At 37.3% G+C, this 16,485-nt stretch overlaps 1 protein-coding gene across 2 annotated transcripts in view; it reads left to right on the top strand.

Annotated features, from left to right (window-relative positions):
• The window catches only part of ADK (adenosine kinase), a 263,640-nt gene that overhangs the window by 187,937 nt on the left and 59,218 nt on the right, over nucleotides 1-16,485 (top strand). For both annotated transcript variants that reach the window (XM_084210310.1, XM_084210311.1), the window contains exon 7: nucleotides 3,750-3,920. In XM_084210310.1, the coding sequence (XP_084066436.1) occupies nucleotides 3,750-3,920 (171 nt within the window). The remainder of the gene's footprint in view (nucleotides 1-3,749; nucleotides 3,921-16,485) is intronic.

Below are 16,485 nucleotides of genomic sequence, written 5' to 3'. Positions count from 1 at the left end.
GCTTACAGTGCCTAAGAATGGTATTGCTTTGTGCGTGTGTACATATAAACATGCATATAAATAATTCAATCTACCATCCTATTTTCCTGGTCTGTATTTTGGTTTGGCCTTGCTCTCTGGCTTGTGGTACAATGGTACCTTCCTCCTGGCATTGAAAAGACACTCATTACATTTTGAGCAGCAGAAAATAGTAGCACATCATGAAGCAGTAGCATCTGGTATACTCTATCAGCAAATGCCAAAGGAATGCTGTGTTCTGCTAATATATCTGATAGCCTTTAATGTTCTATAGGTTTTCTTAGTGTACAGTATTCCTGCCTTTCACTTCCTGTGACGGAACTGCAAAATTGTCATGTGTCCTTGTATCATCAAATCATCGGGGTTGGAAGAGACCTTTGAGATCAACAAATCCAACCCAGCACTACCACTCTAACCCCATATCCACTAAATCACATCACCCAGCACCAGATCCTGATGCCTCTTAGACACCTCCAGGAATAGTGACTTCCACACATCCCTGGGCAACCTATTCCAATGCCTGACCATCCTAACAATGAAAAAAACCCTTCTAATATTTAATCTGAGTCTCCTCTGTCTCAGCTGTAGGCATTTCCTCTTGTCCTCTGTAGGCAGAGCAGAAGAGACCAGTCCCCACTTCACTGCAGTCTCATTTCAAGCAGCTGTAGAAAGCAATGAGGTTCCCCCTGGGCCTGCTCTTGAGATTAAACAATCCCAGGTCCCTCACCCATTCCTGTAAGACAAGTTTTCTAGATCTTCCTTGAGCCTGGTTAGGCTGCACAGGCTCCAGCAGCTCAATGCCTTTCTGAAGTGAGGGGACCAGAACTGAAAGCAGTACTCGAGGTGTGGCCCCACCAGTGCCCAGTACAGTGGGACAATCACTGCCACACTCTTCTCACTGGCTACACTATTCTTGCTGCAGGCCAGGATGCCCTTGGCCTCCTTGGCCACTTGGGCATATTGCTGGCTCATATTGAGCTGATTGTCCACCAGCATCCCCCTCCTTTGCAAAGGTAGATACATACACAGTCATTTCATTTTTCTATGTAATGTACATTTTCCAGGCTGTTGGAATTTCTGTTTGTTAGCTGTCTTATCCTTTGATTAGAGGTATTTTCCCTCATGGTTGTTTTAAGTACTTTTGGGTTTTGCAGGTAAATAGGACTCCAAAACTCTCTGTGGTAGTCTAAGGTATGTAGGTGGGTCTAGAATATCTTCTGAGGAGCCTCTTAACCTTCTTGTTGGTGGGAATAGAACTTCCTACTGGTGAAGTCCAAAGCCTTTTATACCAGTGATACAGAATACACTTGATTCTCCCACTCAAAGCTAATGGTGGCTGACAGTTTATTGTTAGAGTAGTAAGAGTAGTTGGCTTAGGCATTCCTTGGTATCCATCTGCCTGCACCAAAGGCAGTGGCACCTGCAAGGGTCTGCAGGCTGAGTTTCTGTGGAAGTCACAGAGCAACTTTGCTCTGAATCCCAGTGAGATATAAGAAAACCTGGGGGTTTTAGGGGAATCATTCCTGTGCACAATTGTAGCATGCCACAGTAAGGTGGCCTGTGGCTTCTCTGGTTGTAATTTAAGCTTAGGAAACTGGGTTACTGTAACTACATTGGCCATAGCTGCATGGAATTCTACTAAAAGTAGAGACAAAATCAATTTAAATACCTGAACAGGGGGGCTGAATTAGGTTTCTTTAAATCAATATCTGTTCAGATCAAATTTTATTTTCTCCCTACTTTCTTAATTCCATTGTGTGGATTGTACTGCTACAATTTTGTTTTGCAAAAAAACGTTATACTTGGAAAAGAGCTGTCATATACAGAACTCTTAATTTCTAGATGTTTTAATGTCAAACAGTTATTTAAAAAATAGAAATGAAACCATGGAAGAATGCAATTAAATGGCAGAAGTGATTTTTAAGAAACCCAGAAGACAGAGCAATAGCCTTTGAGATTTCCTGGCCTTTACTTTGCAGGATCTTAAAAGCAAACTCTCCTATCTGTATCTCAGCACTTTTATGTTGCCTTTACAAGGAAAAGGGAGTTGGATGCAGGCCTGAGTTAGATCTCTTGGGGATAGTGTTCTGTACCTTAAATTACAATCAGATGTATTTTACTTCAGATGAAGTTTTCAGCCTAAAATTGGTAAAAAGCCTAATTATTTGACCAGGTTACTATTTATGTAGACCACTGTGGAGCACTCTGTAATTTATCCAGAGCTGGCAACATATCACCCTTGAAAGATTTTTATTTTGTGTTTCTAACAGTTTTTAAAAAAATCCGTCTCTCTGTTCATTACATAAAATACTAAAAGATGGTAGAGATTGCTATGGAGATTAGAAATTATAGAAACTGTTCATTTTAATTCTTCTGAATGTAAAATTAGCAAAGAAGCTTGGATGTTTACAGGCTTCCAGTCCTTCAGGGTACTAACTAGCTCCACAGCATGCATAGGATTCTTGTGCCCTTTGGACTTTGATTGTCAACTAGCAAATCGTGCCCGGATTTTGAAATCCGTCATGTATTTTTTAGACTGTGGAGAGTGTGGAGTAAGGAGAAATAGATATACTCTCAAAATAGTCTTTAATCTCTAGACTTATATTTGCTAGTGATTAGAATTCCTAAAATGATCTGATAACTGAAGTATGCAGGATGAAAATATTGCTATTCTGTGATTCAAACGCATAATCATGTGGATGAAAACTGGAAAATAAGACTGTGTCACTGTTACATCTTTTGGAGTGTCATGGTGGTAATGTTATAGACAGGACTGAGATGATGTTTGATTTGTCAGACCCTCCTTAAAGTTGTTTCTCACTGTGCCTTAGACATTATCTGTGGCCTTAAATTTAACACTTGCTGCTCATGCTTAAAAATTGCAATTTTTACTGAGGTAGGAGAACAGTTAGTAAAATAAGTTTTAGAATTATAAAAACAAAACATACAGAATTTGTTTAACTAGTGCAAGTCTAAGCCTTTGTTTAACTAGTGCAAGTCTAAGCCTTTGTAGATTAATAAAATTGCAGGGGATCTTTACATGGCTCCTGGAACATGTGTGGTTGGGATAACCATCTGCAATGCTAAATTCCAAATGGCAGCCTTGTTCTTCATAGGGTTGAAATCAGCAATCATAATTTAGTAGACAAGTAGTGATTTGTGGAAGTTGATACTTACTTAAATGTGGATGTTCTGAGTAAAGGAAAGTACTTTTGCAAGAAGGAGGCAAATAAAATACCTATGTAGAAGCATGAAAACCCCTAGGTTTTTTTCTGCAAAACAGTAATGAGTGCTACAAAGTCAGCATTTCCAAGGCCTTTGTTGTGAACAAGGTACTAATGTTTAAGTTAGGGATTTCATTAGTCCCCTAGCTGTGTATAGAGCCATCAGACTGGATTTTGGAATTAAGCAGCACAGTCTGATTGACTCTAGTACTATAAAGGGGAATTATAATACATCATATTTTAGGATATGATCATTAGTCTTAGCTGCCATGGGAAAGTGTAGTCCGTGGAATGCAGAGGTAAGGAGTTGCATTTCATTTTGAAAGGCTGAGGCTAGGCATATGTCATGCTTCATACCTTAATGGAAAGGCAGTATTTCCCAGAAGTTTTTATCTATGCACGTGTATGACAAACGTGGGTTGGGAGAGACTTTACAGAAATAGCATGCTTCATGTGGTACCTAATATAAAATTAGTAACATACATTGATTTGTTTTGATGCTTGCAGGGATTCTTCTTGACAGTGTCACCAGAAGCAGTATTAAAAGTGGCTGCTCAGGCTTCTGCCAACAACAAGATCTTCAGCTTGAATCTTTCTGCACCATTTATAAGCCAGTTCTACAAAGAGCCGATGATGAAAGTCATGCCTTACGTGGATGTTCTCTTTGGAAATGAAACGGTGAGTCTGCATCTCCTGCACTTGGGTGTTTGTGTCTCAGAGCCTGCTGCACCAGGACATGGCCTCAAGGCTGGGTATCAGGAAGAATTTCTTCACTGAAAGGGTTGTCAAGAACAAACTGCCCAGGGGGGTGGTGGAGTCAGCATCCCTGGAGGTGTTCAAGAAAAGCCTGGACGTGGCACTTAGTGCTGCAGATCCAGTGATGGGGTGATGGTCAGTCAGAGGTTAGACTTGATGATGTTGAAGGTCTTTTCCAACCTTAAGGATTCTGTAATTCGTGGTCCTTCTTTTTTATAGAGGGAATCTGACCATGTGAGGTGTCACTAGAAAGTTAAATCTGTGGTCACTGGACTGGGATATTTCAGTAGATGCCAAAGATGTCACTTGACCTGTTAGAGGTTTACAACTTGCTCATTCTAGAGGAAATACCCAACACATTGGTGCTTTGTAATAACTGTCCATGTGCATAATGTCCTCACTCTGAATTTAACTCTGCTGCAAGAAAACATATGAAGGGCTGTCACTGAGCTCCTGTAACTTGATTCCTTACCCAGAGTGCTGCTATTAATAGCATTTTCTCTGATGAAGATGACTCTTTGGGGAGAAGTGGGAGGAGAAAACTAAGAAATAGAGAGATGGTTTAAAAGGCTCTCATTGATTTTATGGTGGATGGACTGGCAGCCCATCAGAGGAAGGCTTATCTTTCCTGTGTAGGTTGGCAAACAGATTGCATGAAATTCTGCTTGGAAGTACATGTTAATAGGCCAAATTAATTCAGATTTCCCTCATCATTTTTGATTTTTCTTCACTTTAGAAAGTGTTCTTAAATATTTATTAGTTTTCTCAGCAGGAAAAGGTTGAAAAAAGCTTTGAAATGTGTGACACACTTAAATGAAATGTGGGTTTGTCACTCAAGATAACTACAGGAGTACAGGAAAATGATGGAAAAGCAACTGACTCCTGTGAGTGGTTATTCCTGATTGTGACAAAGGGACTTGCAGCAACACAAGTCAGTCTTTAAACTATTGTCCACATGTCCACATAGGGGCTAGCATTGTTATAGATACTTAAATATCTTTAAAATAATGATAGGACTTAAAAAATCAAAATACTTATTTTTAAAACAAAGAAAATTGCAATGTTTTTAAATGCAGTGGGCTAAGGGAAACCCTTTTAACTAAAGTTAACTGTACAGAAAAAAGTGTTTTCCAGACATGTTCTTGCTATTTCCAACTGCTACTTTTGTACATCTTTCTTGATACAGTCCTCACAAAGATGTTTTGAGTATTTTTATTAAATAGCAGTGTAATCTCGACACAAAATCCTGCCAGACTTCAGAGATTATGTAATACCAAGTCTAGATAATTTTAGAGTAGAAGAGCTTCACAGAAATTTCTGGGATTAAAACTTGAGCATCGTTTATATAAATATTGCTACACTGACCTATTAGGATAATTCAGATCATAGGGCTTCTTTAGGTGCTATTTTTCATAGGTTGTTATTTTTTGTGCATTTCTGTATTTTATAAGCAGTAGCCCATGATACAGGTGACACTCCCATTTCTGAAATTTTATTCAGACTAAGTTATTTTCCTCTGTCATTTCAGTTTGTTATGGTATTATTCACCTGCTGTCAAAAATATTGTGTAGTACTTTTGTGTTTGTTAAAGTTGAAAGACTCCCTGCATTTTCTGTATATAATTTCTGAAGCATTTTGGTGTGTTTCAGGATAAAAAATTATCATTTAAAGTGATCATCCCTAAACTTGGCAGTACAATATATAGAAATACTTCAGAGTACCAGCCTCTTTACTTACACTAGTCATGAAACCCTGGTCACTTTTCACTCTCAGCTTCCTGCTGGTTATTGCTGCTTTGGAGTTGTTGAAATGCTGCTTGCAGTGCTTTATTGTCTTGCCTTTCTGTGTGACTTGAAGCCATGCACTTGGCATGGTGTACTTCTAGTTTTGAGTAGCTTCTGTGTCTTCTCATTGTCAGTATTTCTGCTCTCTGCGTATGGTTTTTGATAAAGAGTACTTGCAAAACTCAAAGCTCAGTCTGACATGTTCTGCCTTTGTAGCTTCCACCCTTGATTTTGGTGCTTTTTCTTTCCTCCCATATGAATTTCAGCTACAAGCACATTCAGGATTTTTTTTGTGTCTGTGTATATCTTGATGGGCCATGAAGCAATTTAGCTAGCCAACACCAAGTTTTTGTCCATTTGGTGTGATTTCCTTTAGCTTTATGCTACATCTTCCATCAGTGTAAGTGCATAAGTTAACAAATAAGCAAGGCATACTAAGTTGTGTGGTTGTTACTTCATTAGTACAAACAATACTCTTAGACACAATTTTATTCTTCCCTATATTTATCTTCACATTATAGTCCAATAAAATTCTATTGTTAAGCACTGAACTGTTTATTTTTTGAATAATACAAAAACATCCAAGTGCAGCAAAATTCCAAATTGCTGCCATTCCTAAACTAAAAACAATTGGCAAAGTGATTTTAAATTACATCTTCTACTTAAAAATTTACATCTGAATGGAGATTGGTTATTTCAAGTTTCAGCCAGATGGTAATTAAAATGGGCAAGTTATAAACCTCTCAGAATAAATATTCTAGTTTTGAATGTAAATGCCAGCATACCCTTAACTGCAGTTTAGACACTGAATGCTGTGGTAATAGCTCATATAACAGTATATGTATCAATTTCAGTGTATTAATTCAGTGACCACTGGTGTTTTGATAATTTATTTAAATCTCATTTATAACCTACCTAAACATCTTGTCTTGGATTTTTTGTATTTATTAACAGTACTTCATATAACAAATTAAGTACAGAACATTCAGAAAAGGAATCATTATATGGTCATTGTAGTTAACCAAGTAGGACCATTCTGCAGTCATTATCTAGCAATACATGACTGAAGAACTTGATTATTGTCATTGCTTTTAATTTTTATTAAATTAAGGTTTTTTTAATAGTGTCATTTTGCAAATGGTTCTTAGCAGTAATACCTTCCAAGCTACCATAATCACTGGATAATTAACCTGCCAGGATTAAGCACACTCTACTTTGCCTCAGGATGCTTAACTCTCAAATAAGGTCAATTATCTCCTGATGATAACTGCTTTGTCACAAGTTGCTGCTTAATTCGGCTGTAAAAGCTCACCTTAGAATACATATTTTACAACTCAGAGTAACTTCCAGTAACAGGATGGTCAAAAGAGTGAAGGTTTTGAAAGCAGCACCTTAACACAGAGGTGTAGAAAGTTTTCTACACAGCGATTTTTCTAGGCAAGTAAAGGAGACTAAATTTGTATGTATCACTTTCCATTTTCCTGGTTAGGGCTAAATGGTGATGTATATCACCATCAAAAAATGGTGATGTATATCACCATTACAGACCCATCAAAGTCCTTAATGGACACAGGAATCTGAGTTAAATTTCCAGTCACCCCAAAAAATGTGAATTACAATAGCATCTCCTCAGGGAAGGAACTACCCTGGGGAAACAGTCTGTATGTCTTTGCATGTGCACTTAGCAGTTTCTTCAGGATTTAAGGGAGACTGCAAGGTTTTCACATGATCGGTCTTCGCATCTGGCACCAGTTCACGACTCAAAGGAATATTTGTTGATATTGATGTGGTAAAGATCTTCTGGATTTTCTTGCTATATGTAGGCAGGGCATCACTGAAAAATTTTAGAATTTAGAAACTTTGGAGTTATAGACACATTGAGCTTTTCATCTGGTGCTTTACAACAGAAACAATAAACCAATGATATAACTTATGGTTTTCAGTGTACAACGATCCGTAGGTGTTGAGGAAGTTATGTAGAAGAGAAATAGTGACATTTTTTGAAATACAAAATAATAAAGAAAACTAAGATAAGAATTATTCTTCAAAAATTTGTCTCTAGTGTAAAGAGCTGTTACTTCTAAACAACCAGTCTCTGAACAAATTAATTACAGGATTATAAGCTGAAGTTTTGCAAAGACAGAGCATCTGTGAGCCCATTGGGAAACTGCTGCTCGTGTGACAGCAAATGTGCTGAAAAGAAAGCAGGTTGTGTACAAGACTTGTACATTTTAAGAAGAAATGACAATATCTTGAGAGGTGGTTCTAGAGTTAGAAATCCTGAGCTTTAAAGAGATTAATGCCTTTGGAATAAGATAGCAAATGGGTCTTGTAATCATTTCTTCTTCACAATTATACTAGAATGGTACATTGTGCTTCCTTTGTTTAAAATATTTTCAATGGAGGTATCAAATACTAAGAGAAAGATCCCTACAAATGTAGGTGGTTTGGACAGCAACCTTTAGTACCCTTTTTAAGTCCTTATAAAGGCAAGTCTCTTCAATAACATGGAAAATTCTCTTCAATGGTGATGAAAAACAGTTAAGATAAAACAGAGGAGCTGGTGGGATTATGGTGAGATTAAAGAACTCCTTATTTTGAACTTGCAGGCAGTCTGTAGTTTTGTGCTTGTTTTAGCTGAGGGAGGGAATGGAAATACTGATAAGTTTTCTGGCATAAGCTGTGTTCAACACACTAGGATTTACACCTAAATGGCAGTTTCCAAACAAATTTGTCTCTTTCCTTGCTGTAAACTCTCACTCCACATAATTTGATATATTACATGTTACATGCAAGATGTGACACTGAGAACAACCTTCAGTTCCACCTGCAAATTTCCTCTGCTACATTATCACCTGGGATCAGATGGATACCTGCAGGCTTAGGAATCTGCCCAGAGCCCAGAAAAATCTTGAATGAGACATAATCGCTTTTTTAAGATAAATGAGCTTCATGGTGATTCTCTTCAAACTCGTGTGCATTCATAGTGGCATAACTGAACTGATATGAATTTACACAATGCAATTCCTGCTGTTTCTAGACCTAGCACATAGCTTTCCACAACCACAAGAGTCCTTTTACACTGGTGAGTTGTCTGACTTTGAGGAAACAATTAAGAAGTAGGAGTCAGGAGAAATCAGATGGCAGATGTAATTTGGTGTGGGGAAGAAGGGAAATACAACTTGACTTTCAATAAATAATGAAAGAGAGACCAACATTTCAGTCTGTTCTTCAGCATCAGATGGGACTAAGAAGTGAGGAACATAGCAAAGAATTGCTGGTCATGGCATAAATATCACTAAGTTGATGTTTCTGTTTGAAATGTTTTCAAGTAAGCATTTATAATTATTATAGAAAGGCAAATAATAGATGTTGTTTGAAACAGAGTATCTTGAAGAGGCTCATTTTAGTACTGCTGACTGGCATGTATGTTATGTAAAGAGCCCTTAAGAAACATTTTCTTCTTGTCTTACTGGACCTGGTCTATATTGAGAGGTTATTTTCAGTTGCTGGTTGTTGGCAAGCTGTCATCCTTAAGAGTTCAGCCTTTACCTTCTACGTCTCTGTTCACTTGGAATTAAATTTTCAGAAACAGTAATCATCTTAAATTACATCAAGTTGGGTGTCAGTGTTCTGCATTTCAGTTTATATACTGATATTTTCTTTTTTGTTGTGCTTCCAGTTCTCAGAAACTTGCCCCACAGGTGAGGGTAATTATCTTCAGTTCCTAGGCTGGGTGAGAGACTGAGGTTTGCACAGTTCCCTACAGGGAATCTGTGGTTCAGTTAAAAATCATAGTCAGATATTCTGACCCAGTTTATTAAATACACATGGGGAAAAATTTTGTAAGGAGACGTCTCATCTGCCCTTCTATTTTAACAGGTAGAGGTTTTTAAGGTCAGCTGCTGATGGTGTTTGCTTTTCCAAACTGCAGTAAACAGATAGTATTTCTTTTTATAAATCTTTCATTTAAGATTTCTGCAAAGCCTTTGGAGGGAGCCTGGGAATTAAAAATTGTAATTCTGAATGGAGGAAAAATAAATACTATTTTTATTTGATGCCTTTGTAGAATTTTGATGCCCTTTTCCTGTGATAGATGTTGTGTTTTCAATTATAGAACAGCTATGGTGTTGTAATATTGCTCCTTAATTCGTAGAATTAACTTTCTCAGTAGTGGAATATCTAATAAATTGTGGCCATCTGAAAAATGAGAGGGTCTCTAGCACAAGGGAGGTTGATAATGTCAGTGGTGTGTTGTAAAGATGTGCTGTGGGAAGGATGCTGAAACAGCCCAAGGCTATTTCAGCTGCAGACACTGAATCTGCTGCTTCTTCTCTCCTCTTTTTTTTTTTCCCTCCCATGTGAACTGCAGTGGCTCTCTAAGATAAAATGCTTTTAAATCATTTCCCAACCTTGCAGCCGTTTTTGATAAAAGCCCTGTTATCTGAAATGATATGAATCACTGTGGAGTTAACCATACCTTTTACAACAACATTTTTTGTTGTGATTCATTCTGTCTCAATTAATCATCTTATTTATCTATATTGTCTCAGCTGCTGCACTGAAATTCATGAGTAATAAGCAAGTAATTATTTTAGTATAGTTTACCTAGTACATCATGAATGAAAGGAAAATTGAGAGCCAAGTATTTAAATTTATATTTAGTGCTGCTTTCAGCTAATGTCTAGCTATTTAAGCAATTTAGGAAGCCTATCTCAAAAAATGTCTTTCTTGTTTCCTGTTATGGCAAACAAGCAGGTATTTAGAAGCAAAGCTTCTACTTTCCAACAGACTTCATTTCTTAAAACTAAAAATATTTTCTGGTAGTCTCTCAGAATGCTTAGGGATATTTATCCTTCCTTATGCTATGCAGTCTTGAGATACTTTTAAGACTGTGAATACTGGAGAACATGCAGCACAAGACAGAATGTCCTTTGAGAGAGGAAAGCAGATTCCAAGGTTTTCAGCAGCTTGTGTTTTACTGACAATGATTGATAACCCTTTTCACTTTGTAGCACTTCCCAGAGCATCTCATAACACTTCATAAACATTAAAGCTCAGAATAAACCAATAAGGTGGGTGTGCAGTCTTGACTGTTTTACAGGTGGACAATTGAAAGGTTATTTGCCCAAGGTCATACAGCAAGAGCAGAGCCAGGAACAAGCAAAATTGAATTCTAACTTTTTTCTTCAGTTAAGTGTCCTGAAATGTGTTCAGCCGCTGAATACATCTTGGACAAAACTCACGTTTCTGGAGGAAAGAACCTGCAGAATCTGGCTTTCAGTTTTCACTATAATATTAACACATATCTCAGAAAGCCTTTCAAAGGTAAACTACATATGCTTTTTAATACTCAGATCACTAGGGCAAAAACTTATAATATATAATATATAACATATAATTTATGAACTGCAAAAATAAGAGTATGAATAAAATTGAGTTACGCAGTTGATATGAACAAGAAGAATAGAAGCTGAAATGTTCACAAAAGCTTCATTAAATCAGTGTAAATTCAGAACTTTTCAATTTCATAGAGATATTTGCAGATAACAATGCAGGTGAAAAATACATTACAATAAAGCTTTGTTTTCCAGTCCTGCTAAGGTTAATTCCGTGCCTCCACGTTTCAAGCCCTGTTTGGGGCAGATACAGCCAGTTTCTGATTCAGAAGATTAGGTTATGCTAAAGCCTCTTACAGCAACATATGCTGGAGATTCTCCCCCTGTTATAGACAGTCCTTGCAGTGGGTTGTAAGGCTGCAGTGCCATGTTATCCCCGTGGATAGCATCTAAGTGTGAGCTGATGCAGACCTCTCTCACCTGCCCTTATCACATGATGTCATCTGCCCCCTTTATTCAGATTAAGAGTTTTACATCCAGAGCAAGAGTGAGTTCTGTGGGCCAGACTGCTGTTAATCACTGAGCTGCTCCAGCTTTCTTAAACAACACAATCACTAGATCTGATTAGATGAGAGGGTAATGCATGGTGGTACAAAGGACTTTGAAAGAGAAAGCATGATAACCTCTCTGTTTCATCAGATATAAGCAGCCAATGCTGTTAGGGTCTCCCAGGCAATACAGCAAAGAAACAATTATTGTCTGACTTAAATGTTATTATGAATGGATAATCTAATGTACATTAGCTGTATATTATACAGCTAATGTATGTTAGCTGTAAATATTCTTGGAGAGAGGTTTTTGTATAAAAGGGACAGTTTTTACCTAAAGAGTATGTATTGATGCTTCCTGTGCTTATAAATTTGAGTCTGAACAAAGGTTCTTGAAAGGGGAGAAAAAGGAAGGCTAGTTGAGGAGACAGTAGTAGGTCCATGCTAATGTTCAGGATCTTGAAAACGTGGTTTGGGGGTTTTGGAATAGAATTGGCAATATCATTATTATGTTAACCTATTTTTCTGTACTATTGCGCAGCACTATTTTTTCAAAACTGCAGTTTCAGCCTTGTTCTCTCTCTCATGTTATCTTTCTCTGTCAACACCTTCCTTCCCTCTGTTTATATAGCTCATATAATATTTTTATTCTCTCAAGAGAGTTTAACATCTCATTATAAATCTATTAGCTGGTTTCATTTTTCTGGCTTGCTTCAACAAAGAGCAAAATTAGGCATTTGAACCCTCTCTTCTTTCCAATTAGCTATATAATCTTCTGTTACCAGGATGCCTTCTGTAGATTTTATAAGAATAAATTTATTCCACTGTTGTTTCCTTAAGACTATTGGAAAGCTGCTATGTATAAGTAAATTAATGAAGAGAGATTTTTCCTTCATGTGCTGACATAAACATTGAGGGTATTTAGAATGGACTTATGCTAAACTATTACTGATTAAAATCTGTATTTTATTTTTTAATTATAATTTAGAGTTTAGGCAATGGCATTAAATTGAAAGTTAATTGTGCATATATTATGAAGCATATGCAATGGGGCATAAATATATGTAAGGGTTGCAAAAATATTTTGCTAATTTTAATTTTTTTCAGAGTTTTTCTAAAAGCAGGAAATAAGTTTGTAAAAGAAATAGAAAAAATATATTGCAGCATACCTAAAATATTTGAAAGATAGATAAAAGCATCCATGGTTTTCCCCAAGGCATTAATTGATCTCTAAAACCTTGCCTTATTTATAAACTTAAGCCACCCTGTTTATAATAGCCTTTGGGTGATAATTTTGCAGCCACATCAAAGTGTGTCCTTAAGCTGTATTTTTAGGTTTAATGGTCATATTCTGACCAAAAAAAACATTTGTTTAAGTACAGACCTGTCAGGGAAGAGATGTGGGGAAGTTGCTTTGCTGTATAAGTTTTTTGTTCTAAGCTAACAGAACTTATCCCTCCTAGTCATTGTGTTTGGGTTTTTTTTGTTCTCCAGAGAAATGATCCATTAAACCTGTACTTTAGTAAAACTACTGCTAATCCACGTGTGATAAGTAACATTGCCAAAATGTTGCCCTTTAAGTCCTCAAACCCTCCTTTGACTCCTCATATTCTGTGTCAACACCAGCAGCATATGCAATCGCATCAGGGAAACAAGCATCCACGAGTCAGTTTGCTTTCCCTGCTGAAGTGGTTTCCAGGTGCAGGAGCTTCCCTCTAAAGGACAGAATTGTAGCAGTTTCATTACTGGGACAGTAGAACTTTTTAAATAGATAAACCTGTCTGTTTGTTGGTTATGTTTCTAGTGGTGCAGAGGGGAACCCCCTACTCTGAACTTGAAATTCTAGGAACAGTTGTGTCCGTCATCTTCAATTGATGTTATTTGAAGGCTATAATTTCACAAGTAGAAAGGTTCTTTCTTCCTCCACAGCTCAGGAGAAGGACTTCTTGTCCCCCCTTGCAAAGGAACTGGCCATCAGCATCTGCTTCTGGTCCCACCAGGTGAGGTGGGCTGCAGCTCAGCCCCAGCTGGGCTGTGCTTTCACTAGGCAAAAACCTTTAGCATTGGAGAAAGTCACCTGAAGGCAATGGCAAGGTGCTGCACATTCCAATAGAAGACCCTTAGGATCCCCAACCAGCCCGTCCTTTGTGATACTTCTCAAGCTGTTTTGCTGTTGTTAAGGTATAGCCTTGCTAGTTGAAAAAGCTGTTTGAAGATGTCCCAAGTATTTCTGGAGTTAGGAATTCCATTTTAAATTTTTCTGATGCTGGAAACTCATGGATCTCAATTCAAGGGAAACTCGCTATCTTTATTGAGAACTTCAGAAATTCTGCTTCTTCATTTTGCTACTATTATTGTCCTGTGAGTCTCAGCCAGTCTGCAGGCACCAATCAACAGCAAGTTCATTTCTTTTTGTCTGTGGCTGCCCTTCTGTAGGATTCTGTTTTTGAGAATCTGAGAGGCCAAGCTATGGACAGTAGTTTTGATCCCTGGCAGGTAAGAGACCTGACAGAATTAGGTTCTCTTTAGGATCTCTTTTAATAAAGCAGATTTCTGCTCCAGAATTCTTCTGAGAAACCAGGGCATGTTTAATTTGTCTGTCAGACTGTTGACCTTTCCAGGGTGTGCAACAGTCCTTCAAATAAAAAAAGAGCTGGAATTTTCATGAGAAATTAAGTGGTAGCTATAAAATGTGTTTTTGTGGTAGTCCTGATTGCTCTGCAAGGAGGACCTCCCTGCAATTGGAAAAATATCTGAATATTCATGGAATCACAGGTATCCTTTACCATCAGAGTACCTGGTTTTTCTTAACTTCTTTTGAAACATGGATGGGCAGTCAGATGGTCTTAATGCACAATATTTGCTGTATGTGTTATTTTGGAGCAGCTATGATTAACATGTCTTTTTCCTCTTGTTGGAATTTCTGCTAGAGCAGGAGAAATACATCTGTGAGTGGTCTTGGACACATACCAGTTTCAGATAAATGGATCAGTCAATTTAAATTCTGCATATATAGTTGCCAAACACTATGCATTTGATTTGAACATCAAAGTAAATGCCAGATTTGGATGGAACTGCATCTTGGTATATGTGAATTACAATAATGAGTCAAACTACTGAATCTCACTGCTCAAAAAAGAACACTCATCATCTGGAACCAAATTCCTTTCTTCTAGAATCTAAAGTCATGAAAAGAGCTGAAGAAGTACATAGCCTTATGCTGCCAGTTGTAACCCATCTCTGAACAAGCATTACCTGAGAGGTGGGTGGACACACTTAGGAGCATTCTAAAGTGTAGAATGGTGGGAGGTTGGACCCATTATTTAGACCCCATGAAAAACCCTATGTTTCAGGAGTCTATATTAGCTTTACTTGCAGATGAGTTTCTTTAATATTTCAAACAAGAACTCTCTGTCCCAGGATGAATGGTGGATGTTATATTTCATGTGTGCAAAATGTAGTAAGTGTGCAAAATATATATCTATACTGTGCAAAACAGAGTAAGAGGCATGCCTTGTCCTGAGAAACTTACATTTTAAACAGAGGTAAAAAAAATGAATAAAGAGAAGTAATGACTAGAGAGAGGTGAAACTCATAACACTGATGATGCACTTGTTCAGTGCCATTACAAAATGTTGCTAAGGTTTTTGCTCCATAATCTCATATATCAATTTTTAAAATAAATGCAGTGAATGGAAAAGAAAAAAGTAATGATGGTCTGTGCTAACGTTGGATATACAAGTCCTTTTATATGTTTTTTTTTTAGGAATTCTCTTATTCTCTTCCATGTTGGGTTTTTTTGTTTTTGTTTGCTTTCAGTCTTAAATATCATGCAGAATTAAAGCAGTTCATTATCAGTTAAAATTTCAAATATTTAAGACAGCAGTTTTTTAGATTAACTGTTTTCCATTTACTGACTGTTACTTGGAACCAAAAGAATCTTGTATTTTTGTAAGCATAGTAAGCTACACTGTTTTTCTTTAAACTTTAGGGTATGAATTATATTCCTATAATGACAGCTGCAGGGTGGAATGTTTTAACACACTGGAGTGAGATATATCTTGGACACATTCTTGGTACCTTAAGTTCAACATGCTCCATATGGTGCCACTGAGCCAGTGATTTTGAAGAAAACAGTTAAAGACTGCTGAAACAGCGTAAAATACAAATTAGTCTTTGCTATATAAGTAAAAAAATTCACTGTCAATCTTTTCAGCTTCCTGCATGAATACTTCCAGCAACTTTCAGTAGTAGTCTCCATGTTTTAAAACAACTGTTGAATTCTAGCAGAACAGAGTGAAAGCTTGTGGGCTAAGAATACATTAACTGAATTATGCCTAAACTTATGCAGGGGAGCAAAGGGAAAGGAGATTGGGCTTCTCTGCATTTCCACATTAGTTTTTAATGTGACAGCAGGGTTTGTGTGATGCAAGATCTGTGTGAAGTAGCTGGCTCTTTGTTAGGTGGGTCCTCTGTCAGCGCAAGAGCGCCATGAAGGAGCTGTGTACTGGGGACGTGTCTCAGTCCTACTGTTGAGAGTGCTAATGGTACAGTATCCTGCAGTAGTAAAACTGCAGAATAATTGTCATTGCTACTAAATATTTTAGTGTTTGGAGAAGTAAATTAGCTGGGAATTACGTTTTCAGAACATTGGACTTTTTTCATTTATGTTTTCATTTGTAGTATCAAGACCAGCGGGAGTTAATTTACGAGTAACTTGCTTGTCTGTCTTTTACCTTAGTTTAGTTGATTTTTTTTTTTTAATATCAGCCTAACCCTGGGTTTTCTGAATCTATATTCAAGCTGTGGATTGCAA

This window comes from Fringilla coelebs (assembly GCF_963513975.1).
Source record: "Fringilla coelebs genome assembly, chromosome: 8".
Lineage (NCBI taxonomy): Eukaryota > Metazoa > Chordata > Aves > Passeriformes > Fringillidae > Fringilla > Fringilla coelebs.
Note: the sequence above shows the minus strand (reverse complement) of the source record. Positions and strands in the feature narration are given on the sequence as shown.